Source organism: Pongo abelii, chromosome 1 (genome assembly GCF_028885655.2).
Source record: "Pongo abelii isolate AG06213 chromosome 1, NHGRI_mPonAbe1-v2.0_pri, whole genome shotgun sequence".
NCBI lineage: Eukaryota > Metazoa > Chordata > Mammalia > Primates > Hominidae > Pongo > Pongo abelii.
This window is the reverse complement of record NC_071985.2, coordinates 174581325-174597869: the sequence shown is the minus strand read 5'-3', so window position 1 is coordinate 174597869 and position 16545 is coordinate 174581325. Positions and strand designations below refer to the sequence as shown.

At 37.9% G+C, this 16545-nt stretch overlaps 1 protein-coding gene across 7 annotated transcripts in view; it reads right to left on the bottom strand.

The window, feature by feature from the left end:
- The window catches only part of OMA1 (OMA1 zinc metallopeptidase), a 282334-nt gene extending 267131 nt beyond the window's left edge, over nt 1-15203 (bottom strand). For 3 of the 7 annotated variants that reach the window (XM_054534008.2, XM_054534010.2, XM_054534014.1), the window contains exons 1-5: nt 14706-14803; nt 6808-7323; nt 4472-4700; nt 1205-1378; nt 1000-1107 (exon numbers count right to left, since the gene is read on the bottom strand). In XM_054534008.2, the coding sequence (XP_054389983.1) occupies nt 1000-1107; nt 1205-1378; nt 4472-4700; nt 6808-7307 (1011 nt within the window). In that variant the 5' untranslated portion in view covers nt 7308-7323; nt 14706-14803. Of the gene's footprint in view, nt 1-999; nt 1108-1204; nt 1379-4471; nt 4701-6807; nt 7324-10492; nt 14477-14666 lie in introns of those variants that run through there. The other 4 variants (XM_009249734.4, XM_009249729.4, XM_009249738.4 and 1 more) reach the window with 4 other exon arrangements.
- Nucleotides 15204-16545: the final 1342 nt, after the last annotated feature.

Here is a 16545-nt window from a genome sequence, read left to right as displayed (position 1 = left end):
GAGATGACTCTTAGAAGGATTAGAATCATTATCATTTACATTTGAAGTTAATGTTACTTGTATTTCTGATTTAGCATTTCAGTCACTTCACTATGTACCTTTGCATTTACAATTTAAAAAATACTTCTCTCTAATGTAGACAAAAGAGCCATTTATATTTTTAAATGAATAACAATTTAAAAAATGTGTGAAACAGATGTGTTATTTTTCTGGACTTATATCAAGATGAACAGACATGTATTCACAGGAGCATACATCAACTTGAATTCTATGATCTATAAGAAAAGCACTGCTAAAAACCAGGTAACTATGGTGAAAGGAAGAAACACTGGACTAACATACAGAAGACCCAGGTTAAAGTCCCAATTCGGTTACTTTGTCAGGTTAGTCATGTTACTGGTTTTCTAAACATTAGTTTTCTCTTATATAAAATAGTAATAATAAATACATACCTCATTAGGTATTAAAATTATGAATGAGAAGCTACATATACTAAAAAGCTCAGTAAACTGTAAAATGGCAAGGTATTGTTATTACTCTGCATTAATTACACATGACACATCATTCTAGACATTTTCAAAGATGCTCCAAGCTATCCTCTGAGAATGAATAAAAAAAAGATGATTTACCCACTTAAATAGTAATATCACTTCCCTACAATTAATTTTCTGACTAGATTACAAGTATATTAATAATTACAGAAAGTTTAAAATTTAATTTGAAATAATTAGGGGTTGAGAATAATTACTTTTTAGCAAAAGAGACAGGTGATAAAAATAGTATTTAAGAAAAATCTTATTCAGTATCAAATACTAAAGACCATAAAAATTCTCAAAATTAGCCAATCATGTTTTTTTCAGGTAGCAGATTAAGGCAATTACTCAAAACTAAAAGTCTATCATTTTTAAAAAACCTGAAAAAAATCAGTTCTTTAAAAGATTTAACTTGTTAACTTCAAAGCAGTTTTTCCAAACCTGAACATTCATTTTAGGTACTTACAGCATGCCCAAGTACTGCATGTGCTATTTCATGGCCCAGAAGGAAAGAAAGTTGATGAATATCGGTTACACTATTTAAAAATCCAGTGAAAACAAACATTTGTCCATTCTGCACCACAAAGAAAATAATGTAAGCAATTAGAACATCATAAAAAATAAGGACAATAAATTTAACAATTATAATGCGTTAGAGAACATTTACTTACTGGAAGCACGAAGGCATTAATAATTGGGGAATCAACCACATGAATAACCCAATTGATCTGAGAGATCCCTGGAACATCTTTATTGCATTCAATTAGATGACAAAGCACTTCTTTAACAGCCAGGTATCGGGCATCTTTCTCAGTTAGCATATCATTTTTAAATTCTTCCATCCACTGAAAGATTAAAAATTACTTCTTATTTTAAAAGAGCACTACAAAATGCTTACTCTGCTTCATGGAAAGTTATATGGCTACTTATTGTTGAACATTTTAAGTTTTAATTATATAAAAATCTGTATATATTAAGCACTCAAATTTCTCAAATCTGAATTATTCATGCAAAGACAATGTGGTTTCTCACAAAGGAATAAATTCTAATACTAAGATTTTTTTATGAATAGATTGACATCAAAATTTCACTCTTTTTGATTAAACTACAAACGAATACTTAAGTATTATTTCCACTTCCCTAAACATTTTAGAAAACACTGCCTAGGCCAGGCAAGATGGCTCATGCCTGTAATCCCAGAACTAGGGGAGGCCAAGGCAGGAGGAACACCTCAGCTCAGAAGTTCAAGACCAGCCTGGGCAACACGGTGAAACCCCGTCTCTACCGAAAACACAAAAAATTAGCCAGGCGTGGTGGCATGCACCTGTGTTCCCAGCTACATGGGAGGCTGAAGTGGGAGGATCGCTTGAGTCTAGGAGGCGGAGGTTGCAGTGAGCTGAGATCTTGCCACTGCACTCCAACTCCAACCTGGGTGACAGAATGAGATCCCATCTCGAAAGGAAAAGAAAAGAAAAGAAAAGAAAAGGAGAGCCTAGAGAACTTAAGATTTCATCTAAGTAAAATACAGAAGAAAATTAAATTCACAATGCATTGAACAGAAAAACACCCTATACTTAATAAGAAAGTTAAACTACCAAAATAGACATTTCATTAATTTTAAGGTGTTTTATTCACAGATTGCAAGGAAATTACTGAAATCTCAGAACTAATGAGCATTATCACTGTCTCTACAAGATGCTGATTAAGACTAGCCACCACAGAAGATACTTTTTCTGAAGTTATATTCATGAGCGCTTTCAAGTGTACTGAGAAAATTAAAAATGTTCTGAAATATTACTTTAACTTTCATAAAGTGTATGCTTTTTTTCACTTAAGAATCAACAAGTGGCTGGGCAGGGTAGCTCATGCCTGTAATCCCAGCACTTTAGGAGGTGGGCAGATCACGAGGTCAGGAGATCGAGACCATCCTGGCCAACATGGATGAAACCCCATCTCTACTAAAAATACAAAAATTGGCCAGGTGTGGTGGCACACGCCTGTAGTCCCAGCTACTCGGGAGGCTGAGGCAGGAGAATCACTTGAACCCTGGAGGCGGAGGCTGCAGTGAGCCAAGATAGCCCCACCACTGTACTCCATGTACTCCAGACTGGGTGACAGAGGTGAGACTCAGTCTCAAAAAAAAAAGAATCAACAAGTTAGTAACTTTTCTCCTTGAGACGCATTACAAAGACATTATTTTATAGAATATGAACTTACAAGTAGTCTTTATCTTAAAGACTTAAGCATAATTCACCAATGTGAACTGCCTAAAACAAACAAAAACCCCCACTATTAACTCTTCTGAAGTAGATAAAACAATAAATGTAATTATAGCACTTTATAATACCCCTATAAGAACATGTGTTTAAATTTTCCTATCACACAGGTATTACATTTGTAGCTAATATGAGCAAAAAAGAAAAATGCATCTATGTCTATATGTATATACACGTATACAGATATATATAAATTTTAAAAAATTTCTTAGCAATGTGAATGGTAAAAGATGCACTAATACTAGGCCTGTCTCAATCTTTCCAGAACACTTTCCTTAAACCTGCCTCCAACAAAATCCTAAGAAACATCTCAAATCTCTGTATATACTCTACTACAAGAGATTGGTCTTGCCTGGATTAAAAACAATTTTTAAACTAAGAAAACATTATTTCTTTTTTTTCATAGTAACTTTCCATTGACAAACTCAGAAGTTCATTTGGAATAAAAAGATTTAACCATGCTGGGTGCAGTGGCTCACACCTGTAATCTCAGCATTTTGGGAGGCCAAGACAGGTGGATCACCTGAGGTCAGGAGTTCGAGACCATCCTGGTCAACATGGTGAAACCTCGTCTCTACTAAAAATACAAAAAAATTAGCCAGGCATGGTGGTGCACGTCTGTAGTCCCAGCTACTCTGGAGGCTGAGGCCGGAGAATAATTTGAACCTGTAAGGCGGAGGTTGCAGTGAGCCAAGATGGCACCACTGCAGTACAGCCTGGGTGACAGAGCAAGTCTCTGTCTCAAAAAAAAAAAAAGATTTAGCCATGCCAAAGCTGTCAAGTGAGGCTACTGGATATGAATTCAACAAATATTAATTGAGCCACAGGGCACATAACATGTGTATGTGCTATGAACTGGAGAGAAAATGACCTCTGTCCCTAAGAAACTCACTAGGGTACAAAATGTTTAACTACCTGAGTTACTATACTTTCCAAAGAGGTAAGACTTCTAAATTACAACTTAAATTTGGATTCAAAAAATATAATAAATTGCTAAAACTGATGTTTGGAAAAAAAATCTTATATTACTTGATTTTCAAGGTATAAGAATTCTGACTATAAATCTATTTATTCAATAAATATATACTAAGCTCTACTCTTATATACTGTGTTAGTATTTAAAATAAAACCATAAACAAAACAGGTAAGATCCCTGCCCCCATGAAGCTTAGTCTAACAAGGAAGACAGACTATCAAAAAAATAATTATGCAAATAATTATGTTACTCTCATGAGTGCTTTGAAGGAAAAGTACAGTATGCAGAGGAAAAAAGCCTAGGAGACCTAACCCCAGTAAAGCCAAGCAATGGGCACAACTACAAATGAGCTGGTTCATAATTCAGTCGGTATGAAGGATACCTCCTAGGGCCTGATCCAGTCACCCTGCCTAACCCAGTCTGGATAATCAAGGAAGGCTTTCCTAAGAAAAGCGACATTTAAGGTGAAATGTACTGAGCAGGAGTTAGCTGGGCGAATACCAGGAAAAGCAATGTAGGCAGTAGGAATACTAAGTGTGAAAGGTCTGAGGTCTCCGGGAAAAAAAAATGCTAATTTCATATCAAAGACTAAAATTAAAAAACAACATATCTTTCACATTTAAGATACTTTCCTACTTTGAGTGTTATATTAAGCAGTCTAATTAAAAACAACTCTTACTACTTACTGCTTCATATTCCAGTTCTGATAAAAGTCTGAACTGCTCTTTCCCCAATAATAGTAGCTTGCTCCTTCCTGTGATTGGACTTACTTCCAGGTGAGTAAAATAAAACACCACAAAGAGCAATCCGAAGCTACTCAAACCAAGGAATAGCTTCCATTTATTCTTCCTTATATTTTCTTTAAATAGCTCCTTCTTGTTAGGAGGAAGTGCCTGCCACCATTTCCTTATGCCCCTAAAGCAAAAAGAAAAATTCAAAGTTCTGATAATCATTCCAGCACATATCACTAAAGCTCAAATGCATACACTAGAATTTTATGTCCTCAAACACCTGAATTTGTATGATATATTTCGCTGAATACATCGCTTTTCCAATTAATAAAATTCTTAGCTAAATGATGAAAAATAATCAAAGATGTAAAGTTACAGTTAAAAAATTCTAATACTCATTGAAATTTTCTTCTTCACCTATTTTAAGGATAAACACTAAATGAGATGCTAGTTTACTATAACTACCACTGGCTAATATTTATTACTATCTAGTACATGCAAAATTCTCTCCCTCTCTCTCTCTCTCTCTCTGTGTGTGTGTGTATATATATATATATATAATCTCATTTAATCTTCATAATAACCCTGTTACAGAAGAGAAAATTGTTAGGTAACTTGTCCATGGCCACCGAGGTAATAAAAGGAAAACCAAGCAATGAAGGCAATGACATTCCAGAGTGTGACCACTTAGCCACTTAATAGGGATAAATGCCTAAATAATTATGTAAGAGGTTAGAGTACAATAAATCTATACCTGGAACCACTATTTTTCCCACTGCTCCTCAGACCTCCAACACAATTTGCCAGTGATTCAACAACGTACAAGGGAAACTGCCTCAGCGTTCATTTTGGAAATAAATAGTGCTCAGTAGCAGAAACTCCACTATCCTCTTTAGAACATGAAAAAGGAGAGATAACAAGATCATAGGTACTCATAAGAAAGTGGGAGATTTTATAGATAACATCTGAAAAGGTCCAATTTCTACCAGGCAACAATACTCTCTGCCGCTTAGCAGTGTTCAGAAACATTTTGACAACAAGCAATGTTTTCAATACTGGGACAAAAATTTTCCTTGTGAGTTGATCTGTAAAATCACAACAAGTTGATCTGTAAAATCACAACAAAAATTTACCATATATACATCAATCTTTTGACAAAAATTTATTTTACAACTTCTTAAAGTTCTCTTTGTGAAGTGACACATCCCAAACTATCGAGTATACTTATTTCCTATTTAAAACTTTACATGACATTATCCTTTACATGACATTATCCTTTACATGACATTATCCTTTATTTAAAATGTATGAAATAAATGTATGAAAATGTATGAAAGACATATTCTACGTGAAAAATGTTAGGTGATCAACAATAGTAACGAAAACAAGAAAGTTACAAATAAATAATTTAAAAGGATGAGGACATATTAGAAATCAGAAAGAGCATCCCAAGAACCTGGGATGAGCATATTACTTCAACCAATAGTCAATACAGCTGTATCACTTTTGGGTGCCAACACCAAATCAAGAAAAACACAATAAGTTACAAATAGAAGTTCTTGGTTTTTGATCAAAAGCAAACTGGTTTGGTTCATGGGGTAGTAAGAAGGCTAGAAGGGACTTCACAGTCATCAAACACAAGAAAGCTTTATGAAGAAACAGTGATTAGCTTTCTTCAATCTTCATAAAACAAATAAGAGAAAAAGGGTTAAAGCACTATCAAGCTGTGAAAATATTATTATAAAGGATCATCAAGAAAAAAAACAAAGATTTTGTTGGGAACAGAATAGAAAGAAAAGAAGCATTAATGACTTAAGAGTTAACTAGGAGTGGGCCCACCCTTATATAAGCAAAGTTCCTCAGTTTTATGATTTGCTGCCTTAAATTCCACAAATTAAAAAGAAATGTTTGTAAGTACTCTTCTTATATATAAGTGATAACCAACACTTCTGATCCATATATCCTAAGATCTTGTAATCATAAATATAAGATGTTTTTAATGCGTATACAAAATGTAAGAATAACTTTTTAAAGAGATCATATTCTATACCATAAATTAGTATGCAGGAAATTGTTTCAAGATTATTAAATCATACACAACAAAATTGGGCAGGACCTACCGTTTAGAAACTTCACTTTGAGCTAAATGGGGGGAGACAGGGCATCTGACAAGGTTTCTTTAAAAGTACAGTTTTATAAATAAAAAAATTAATTTCTAAAAGTTAATATAACACAAAATATTAATGCAAAAAGTTAATACAAAAGTTTATTTTTCTAAAAAAGCATTTTACCTGCCTACAATGATTGCAAATAACTTCTGTACTGGTTTAAGAACCATCAACAAGAGAGGAACCGGAGCAGCTTGAAACCGTGGAGAAGTGTGGAAATTCCTAATAGCTCTTATGGGAGAAGGGCTTAGAGGATGCAATACTGACAGACCAGGGACTGCTGTAACTTCTTTTATTAGTAGCTGTCTTGACAAAGCATCATTCCATACAGTACATTTGCTGGTAATCCTCCAAGTTTCCTTACTTTTGGTACCTGAGAGGCCTCCTGTTCTTTTGTTGTTAAAAGTCCTATAAAAATGAAAGTTTCCAGGCAGAAAAGTCCACCTATCACACTGATTTACTCCCAGTCCCTGATACTTATTTACTATATGGTTAACTTGTACTTGATGACAGCCCTGTGAGGTTGGTGCTAATGTGTTACATTTTCTCCAGTTAGACAGTGAATTAAATCGGAAGAAAACATGGTTTCTAGCAGCAGACTGCAATCCACAGATGAAGCTCATTTTTTCACTTGATTACCTGAAACACAAAAAAAACTATAAATATCTGTGGAAAATATTTACTTACCAAACTGGGACTATAACACTTATTAAATAGGTGTGTCAGTTGTTCTTCTAACACATCTCAGGCTAAATTACCTTGGGTTTCAACTCATCACCCCTAGAGCAACGCCTTTCAGCAAGATAAACCAGAGTATACATAACACGACATTTACTATGCAACGTTTACTTTAGAAGCTTGAATTTTTTTCATTTCATTTTTAATTTTTAGTTAGGGAAGAGCCATTTTTATTTTAACAGCAAATTATTTGAGCAATAAAGTGGATTAGATAAAAACAATAGTAAAATTTTATCAGTTTGCAATAACTGGAAGGAAGCATGTAATACAGAACAGTAAAATCTAACTTATAAAATGCACTGGACATTAGGCAATGAAGAACAGTGATCCCTAAGAGATGTGAAACAGAGCCCTACAACTGTCCTAGCTTATTGCCTGGAGAGTGCTTCCAGGCCACAGTGCAGACAGGGTAAACCTAGGTGGAGCCCAGTGGCTCCCCTAAATCGAAGAGATAAAGCTGGGAGGTCAAGTAAACCAAGGTTGCTAGAGCTCACAGGACAGAGGACAAGAGAAGACAAGAGCTGCACAGAGAAATAACTCTAGAGTTCTGCAGAGAATCCCCCTCCCATATTCAGCTGAGTCCTGTCTGGGTATATGTGTAAGAAAATCCCCTGGAGCTGGGAAAGAACCACCTGAAAAGATTGGAGGGAACAATATAAAAGGCTCACACAGGGCATGGTATACTGCCTATTCCCCCCCCACTCAAAGTAGAAAACCTTATCATTCGTGGGCAGAGTACTCAGAAGGGTTTTGCCTCAACATTAGAGAAAGATTAGTCCGAGGCCGAAAGCTGCTCTGGCCCCACCTAACAAATATTAAAAGCAACACCCAAAAAGATTAAATGCTTCCAAGCAACAACTGCATCTCAGGAAAAAAAAAAAAAATCTCAACAGGTATTAGGACACAAAACTATTTAGCACTTAACAAGGTGCAATTTACAATTAAAAATCACCAAGCATGCAAGAAGCAAGATATGTGATCCATAATTGAAGAAATATCAATCAGTGGAAACTAACTCCTAAATAAACAAATAACAGCATTAGTAGACAAGGATATTAGTTATTGTAACTATACTGCACATGTTTAAGAAGCTAAAGGAAAATATGAGCATGTTATGTAGAGATATGTAATATATTTCTTTAAAAGACCTAAACTTTTAAACAAGAAAACTGTAAGATCTAAGATGAAAAACATACTGGATGAGACTAATAGCAGATTAACACTGTGGAAATAAAGATTTGTGACTTTGAAGACATATCAATAGAAACCATCTAAAATGAAATGCAGAGAGAAAATACAATAATAAAAAAAGGCACAGGGCATCAATGAGGTATGCAATAACTTCAAGTGGCCTAATATTCATCTAACTGAAGTCCCCAAAAAGCGGGGGGGAGGTGTAGACAGAAAAAAAAAAAAACACTTGAAATAATGGCCAAAAGTTTTCCAAACTTGATGAAAACTATACAACCACAAATTCAAAAAGTTTAACAAACCCTACACAAAAGAAACACAAAGGAAAAAAACTACAAGACACGTAACTTCTTAAAATCAATGAAAGATAAAATCTTAAACTTGACATCTTAGATGAACTGTATACATTCACTGAAAAACACAAAAAAGGCTGGGCATGGTGGCTCACGCCTGTAATCCCAGCACACTGGGAGGCCGAGGCAGGTGGATCATTTGAGGTCAGGCGTTCGAGGCCAGCCTGGCCAGCAATGTGAAACCCTGTCTCTACTAAAAATACAAAAATTAGCCAGGTGTGGTGGCACTTGCCTGTAATCCCAGCTACTCGGGAGGCTGAGGCAGAAGAATCATTTGAACCTAGGAGGCGGAGGTTGCAGTGAGCTGAGACGGCACCACTGCATTCCAGCCAGGGCAACAGAGTGAGACTCTGTCTCAAAAAAAAAAAAAAAAAAAAAACCACGAAAAACACAAAAAAGTACATACTCTGATTCCATCTCTATAATATAAACTGCAAAAAATGCAAACTAATCCATAGTGACAGAGAGATCAGTCACTGCTTGAGGAGTTGTAGGAAAAAAGGAGCACGGGAAGAGATTACAAAGGGTGGTGCTTGCCTGTAAACCCAGCTACTTGGGAGGCTGAGTCAGGAGAATCACTTGAACCTGGGAGGCAGAGACTGCAGTGAGCCAAAATTGTGCCACTACACTCCGGCCTGGGCAACAGAACGAGAACCTGTCAAAAAAAAAAAAAAAAAAACCCAAAAACCAAAAACAAAAAAACCCAGATTGAGGGAATCTAAATATGAACTGAATTTCAAGTTCTTTTATGTAATTATTATTTTCTTAGGTGATAATATTGTGGTTATGTGACTATTTTATTCCTGAGATACTTGCTGAAGGATCTGTTCATGATAAATAAAACTCACTTTCAAATTGTACAGCAAATGTACACACACAAAGGATATAAGGTCAATAAACAAAATATCAGCAATCATTGTATCTCAGTGATAGTTACATATGTGTTCCTTAAATTTTTCTGCATGTTTCAAAATCTTCATATAAAAGTTGGGAAAAAAATATGTAAAACTCAACCTAAGCTAATATGATATTATCTAGAAAGATGCTTCAGGACTACCACTACCAGTTTTAATAGTATTATCTATATATCAAACTATTTGAAAATTACTCAAATTTATTTTTTATGTAATTCATACATCCTGCCCTTGCATTGTTAATGTATAATGTTAATAAAGGGCACGCTAAGTAAAACATTAACTTCGAGTTAACCCTTTTTGAAATACTACCAATTTTAAATTAGTAAAGTCTAGGCTGATATATAATAGTTTGACATTATTAACAAGATACTTTGTTTTTACTTTTTTGAACCAAGCTGAAAAGCGGTAAAATAATTTAAGCCTAGAAGTCATTTCGCAATTCATACTGGAGTAGCTAGTAAGGTTTTCATTGGCTAGGGGCCGTGAGAGTTATGCAGCACAGAATATAGTCCTGCTCTCGTGGAGGTTATAATCTAGTTGGGGAGACAAAACTGAACCTAAGTAAGACTATTGGGGGATAATAAAATTCAATTATTAAATACTACATACTGTATGCATTTTTAAAAAGACATCCATGAGTAGCTGAAGAGTTCAGGAAGGCAGCAATTATTTTTCATGCCATTTAGGCAGATGCAGAAAGACAAAAAAAAATGGAGAGAACTGTTTTAAATGGGAAAGTGTATTAAGGTTTAAATGTAAAGTCTTCTTCTAGAAGTCAAACTGCAAAAACAACACAAGCCCACTTTCTTTCCTTGACCTCAAATCTGATGATTTACTGTAGTAGATAAGCTTCAGACACTTGCCCAAGCATAACTCCTTTTCCAAATGTGCATCTTACAGCCTCAGTTTAGGGGACGGGCTTAGACGGCCACATTCATCCCTAGCAACCCCTACCATTAGCTACAGAGCTAGGAGTAGGTATTTGACACTAAAAAGATTTTACATAAAACAGTAATCTGCACAGGAATATAAAGGCATGTGTAAGTTGGGTCTACAGCGGGTGCTATGGCTAAACAAAGCAATATATAAGCAAGAACTACAAACAAAAAGTTTTAAAAAAAAAAAAAAAAAAGTGGATCCACAGAAAAGACAATGGAATATAAGTGTAGACAGAAGATAAGTGAGAGACCACGAAGCCAGAGTGAACATGAGAGTAAGACCTCCCTGATTCCCATGAAACCATTATACTTCCTACACTTAATTGAGCTTCATGAGCTTTTACTTTATCCCCAAAATAATGCCCTTTCTTCTATGAGTTTCTGTATTCTGCAAATAAATGATCTCTAAGACGTTTACATGGTATAAAACAGTTATACATTTGTTTTTGTAAATTGACAGCATTTTAATATTATACATGTTGTTTACTGGAACTAGCTGAGGGTTCCTCCTACACTTTGCAAAGCCAAATTTACCAATTTTCAACATTTAATCAGTTCCAGAAATACTGGATTATCTCTACAGCAACTTTGGCATCCAAAATATCTCAGCCCACATTAAATCAGTCATGTCAATTCCACCTCCTTCTTATCTCATTCTAGCCTTTCCTGGGCTCTGTGGTCTTATGGTGTTGATCACTACCCACCTAATCTCCCTGCCTTATTTCACCACTAACCCCTCCCACTCCAGTTTGACCCCAAACTAGAGCTAAAACATTATTTCTAAAATGCAAACCCTGGCAACAGAATCCTACCCCAACAATTAACATACAGTCCTACCCTGGTAAATATCATGTAATCATTTTAAAAATGACATGGTGATCTGTAAATCTTTAAAAGATTTAAAAGATAGCAATCTCTGGCAAAGGGATATACAAATTAAAAAATAATAATAAATGCTACCTAAAAACTTCTGTATAGCAGAGGTGGCAAACTCAAACGTCTAAAGAAGCACCATACAACAGACCTTTCTGCAATGATAAAAATGTTCATGTCTGCACTGTCCAATAAGGTAGACCCTACATGTGGCTACTGAGCATTTGAAATGTGACTGGTGCATCTGAGGAATGAAATTTTTAACTTAGTTAAATGGCCATATGTAGCTAGTGTCTACTGTATTGCACAGTACAGATTTGTAAGGTCCAGGCAAGTGAATATCAGCAAAGTGATATTGATGTGAATGCAGATTCATGCCCATCTAAAGGAGGTGCAAACAGTATGATGGAATTTGAACTTGCCAAATGATTCAAAACTTTTAAGTAAAGCCAGAATTTCAGATTTTAGGTGAAATTTATCAATTTTTAAATGTTGGCAATGAACTTAAAAATTTTTAACGACCTTAACCAAACATTCAGATTTTGTATTTTTGACCTGTGAACTGTATTATTATTCATTCATTCTGAAAATGTTTAATGAGTGCCCACTAAATGCTAGGCACCATGATGGATGCTAGAGATACTGCAGAGAACAAAACAGATTTTAAAAAACCATCCCCAATTTGCAAAAATAGTAATGAGAAAATATGCTAGTATATACAAAAATAAATCTGAAAAAAGATACACCAAACTATTCACAATTATTTTGAATGGCAGGATGGTGGTTAAGAAGGATTATTAGTATTTTCACCTTATATATTTCTGTGCAGTTCAAATTTCTACAGGATGTATCATTACTTTTTTAAACCTCCACTCAGGCAACTATTTCTGTAATTTCCATTGTTTTTCTTTTCTTTTCGAGACAGGGTCTCACTTTGTCGTTGCCCAGGCTGGAGTGCAGTGGTGCCACCTCAGCTCACTGCAACCTCGCCTCTTGGGTTCAAGCAATTCTCGTGCCTCAGTCTCCTCAGTAGCTGGGATTACAAGCATGCATTACCACACCTGGCTAATTTTTGTATTTTTAGTAGAGACGGGGTTTCGCCAAGTTGCCCAGGCTGGTCTCGAACTCCTGGCCTCAAGTGATCTGCTCACCTCGGTCTCCCAAAGTGTTGGGATTATAGGCCTGAGGCACCGCACCCGGCTAGCCCAGCTAATTTTTTAAATTTTTTCTGTAGACACGGTGTATCACTATGTTGCCCAGGCTGGTTTTTAACTCCTGGGCTCAACTGATCATACTGCATTGCGAAGTGCTGGGATTACAGTCATGAGCCACCAAGCCTGGACTTTCGTTGGTTTTCCATGGCTTCCATAAACTCCTTCATATGGTGAACCAGGCCCTCCTACTACTTCTCCAGGCACTTTCCCCAACCCTCCTTCACCTATTCCTAAATTCCAAACTCCCTGATTTACTTACACCCCACAGAAAAAGAAAGCTCTCATCTCTGTGTCTATGTACATCTATTCACACTGCTTAGCTCTGCTCATGACAAGCAAACTCCTTCTCATTTCTCATGACTTGTGTAAAAATTTTAAAAGAATCCTACTGACACAGAAGGTATAAGCAAAAGCCCCAACACTACACATATATAATTAAAACCATTATCATTTCTATCACTGACAACCAAGTGTCATTTTGAATAGAAACAGTGCCTGATATTTTGTAATCCCCGGTTTATCCTGAAGAAAGGGTAAAGAATGAGGGAAGAAATCTATTCATGCGTTTTCAAGGAGCCAATCACTAGACTACAGAGCACATAAGAAAAAAAAAAATCAGGGCTGACACATTCTCTTCAAAGAGCTGTGGCAGGTCAACAAACATAGCTGGCAGACTTCTAGGATTACAAAATTAATGATGTGAGAAAATTAAACAATTTGGATTGTTAGCCTCTAAGAACATTTCAGATCCTTAATTCTTTAAGTACCATCTCAGAATGAGCAAGTGCAGCACTCACTGGCACTCACAGCTGAAGCCTGGAAGACAGTTTTAACAACTCTTGCTGAAAATGACTATTTCTTCTCTAGTTTCTATGGAAACAGCTGTCAGATTGGCAAAAATAGGACATGTACTTTAAAATAATCATTCAAGCAAAGTACACACATGATGGAAGGCTTTAAAAAAGAATTGGACGGCAGCAGACTTGGTTCTTAAGCTTCCAAATGTCAGACTACACCCCTTCACCCCGGCTGAGAATGACGGAGATGAACCTAAATCCTTTTAGCGAGGGCTGCACGGCCTTGATCAACGCCTGAATGCCAAATAAGGGACTTTCATCTCCCTGGACTACAATTTCTTGTTGAGGATTGCACGGCACAATAAAACTGTTGCTCCACACACAGGCGACATTTAAACAGTATACAGTGAGTTCTGTAGACCAGTTTAAGAGGAAATTGTTAAAACTCCCCGGAACTGCTTAGACGGGGAATGTTCTGGTTTGCCCTGCCGAGTTTAGGCTGGAAAACGTGTTCAGTTTCTCCTGAAGAGGGAAGGGGTGAAAGAGAAGCATGCCTGACGCGGCGGGAGGCGGTCCCCTCCGGCAGAGGTGCCGGGTGAGGAGCCCGAAGCCACGCGGGTGAGAAACCCGGCTCTGAAAGCGGAGCCGCGGAGAAGGGCGGGCTGAGGGGGAGGGCAGGCGGCCCACGAAAGTACTGCCACGGGGCAGACACACGGGGTCACCGGCGTGCCCCGGGCCAGGCTAGGGGAGAACCGGGGTCCCCCAGGACAGGTCCCCTCCGTCTCCCGCCCCGGCGCCCCGCGCCCCTCCCCTCCACGCAGCCTTATCGCCCACCCACGCCTCCTCCCGTACCCCCATCCCCAAGGATCCCCACTCATTGCCCGGGCGCCCCCGCAGGCGCTCTGCGCTCCGCCCCCTCCCCACTGCCGCACTCTGCCTCCTCCCCTGGGCACGATCCTACTCGGAAAAGCTGGGGAAAAGCGTCACCGTGAGGACTGACTCAAGCAGAAGCGAAAGCAGTTGACACCTCCGACCCGACCTATGCGCAGGCGCGCACCCGCACTTCCTGCCCGCCACACCGGCCTGGACGCCCTTCGCTCCGCCCACACCCGGCAGTCAATACGGCCGACCAGAGTCGTTCTCCCAGCTGCCCCGGGCCCCGCGCAGACTGTGGCGCTCTAGCGTCCCCGTGTGGCTTAAGGAGGGACATGGCCCTGGGCTGGGCTGCTTGTCTAGGAACAACTTTCTCCCGTCCTTGGTGAGTTGGGTCCTCTAAAGAATGATCCACGCAAGGCTGTGTCTGTTGTAGTCTCTACGGCACTACCAGCCAAAAGGGAAGACTCGAAGCCTGCCAAAAGACGAAGGCTTCCTGGTTCTGAATCTGCATTCATAGAAATAGTCTTTGGAGTATGGGAACAGTGCTTTCATATGATTTTTGGAGGGACGCATTTTAAGAAAGATGGAGTATAATCTTACGTGTCTGGAGGTTAAAGTAGCTGGCTCCAAAATTATGTGTATAGTATGTTTCATTCATTTCACCAAAACACATTTCTTGAGCATCAACTACATTTTAAGTGCCAGGGATGTAGCAGTGAACAAGACAGACCTGACTTTCGTGGTTTGTATCACAGTGAGGAAAGACAGGCGATTTAAAAAAGTGTACAAATATACACAAATAAATAAAAGTGTACAAATAAACCAGTACAAATAAACACTGGATTGTGATGGATGAGTAGTGAGGTCCCATATTAGTTTATTATGTTTATACTCTGTGCACAATGAAAACATCTCAAAGGACATAAACACTATGTCAAAGGACATAAACACTACGAACAATTTTAGGTATCTCTTTTGGAAAATCTGTAAGTTACTGTTTCGTTTATCTTATGTGTATTTTATGATTTGCCTTTTACTTTGAAAGGGATATCCTGGAAAACCCCTGACCACTAGACCCCTAAAAACTGAAGTAGGAGGTCCTTCAGTCTTCGTAGGGTTTATCTCCCAACCTCTGGAGTGCACGTGTCTTACCAAAGTTTCCAGCATGCTAGCCACCTCTTGCTCATCTTGCCTGATTAGCATAATGTCATTGGTGAAAGAGATGGGTGTGATGTTCTCTGGAATTTCCAGTTGATCCAGCTCCTTTTGGACTGCGCAGAGCCATTTTGTCATTATCCTGGGTCCACCTGATTTCCAAAGGGGCCAGACTGGCAAGTTAAATAGAGATATGACAGGGATGACCAACCACTCTTGTGTACTTTAGATCTTTAATTATGGCATTAATCTCCACCATCATCTCACTATCCCCTCAGATGAAATATCGGTTTTGATTTATTATCTTCACTTGGAAAGAAGGACAGCTTCAGAGGCTTCCCATTGGCTTTCCCCACCATGATAACTCAAGACCGAGGACCCTGAGCTTCTTATCAATGTGGAGATTGCTCCAGCTGCCCAATATGTACTCCCAATTATGCACTCAGGAACTAAGAAAATGACTACTGGATGGGTCAATGTATTCCTGGACCCACTGTAAGCTGGACATTATCCAGGACTCTGCTTATTACCTGATCCCCATAAGCCCCCACACTTAGAGAGGAGCCATGTGCGTTACACACTTTTAGTAACACCTGTGAAATGTCTGGGTATTCCTCTTTCCTTAACATATAATCAGTCAAGAAAATGGCCGTGGGACACAGACCAAAAAGTAATCATTAATTACAGTAAATATTTGTTTCAGTATTGCAGGATTCTTCTTTATAGGAACCCAACAACCTCTTAAGTCAACAGATTCTGTGGTCTCAGTGTGAAGATAGGCTCAGGTTTGAGACTTGAGCAATGAGCAG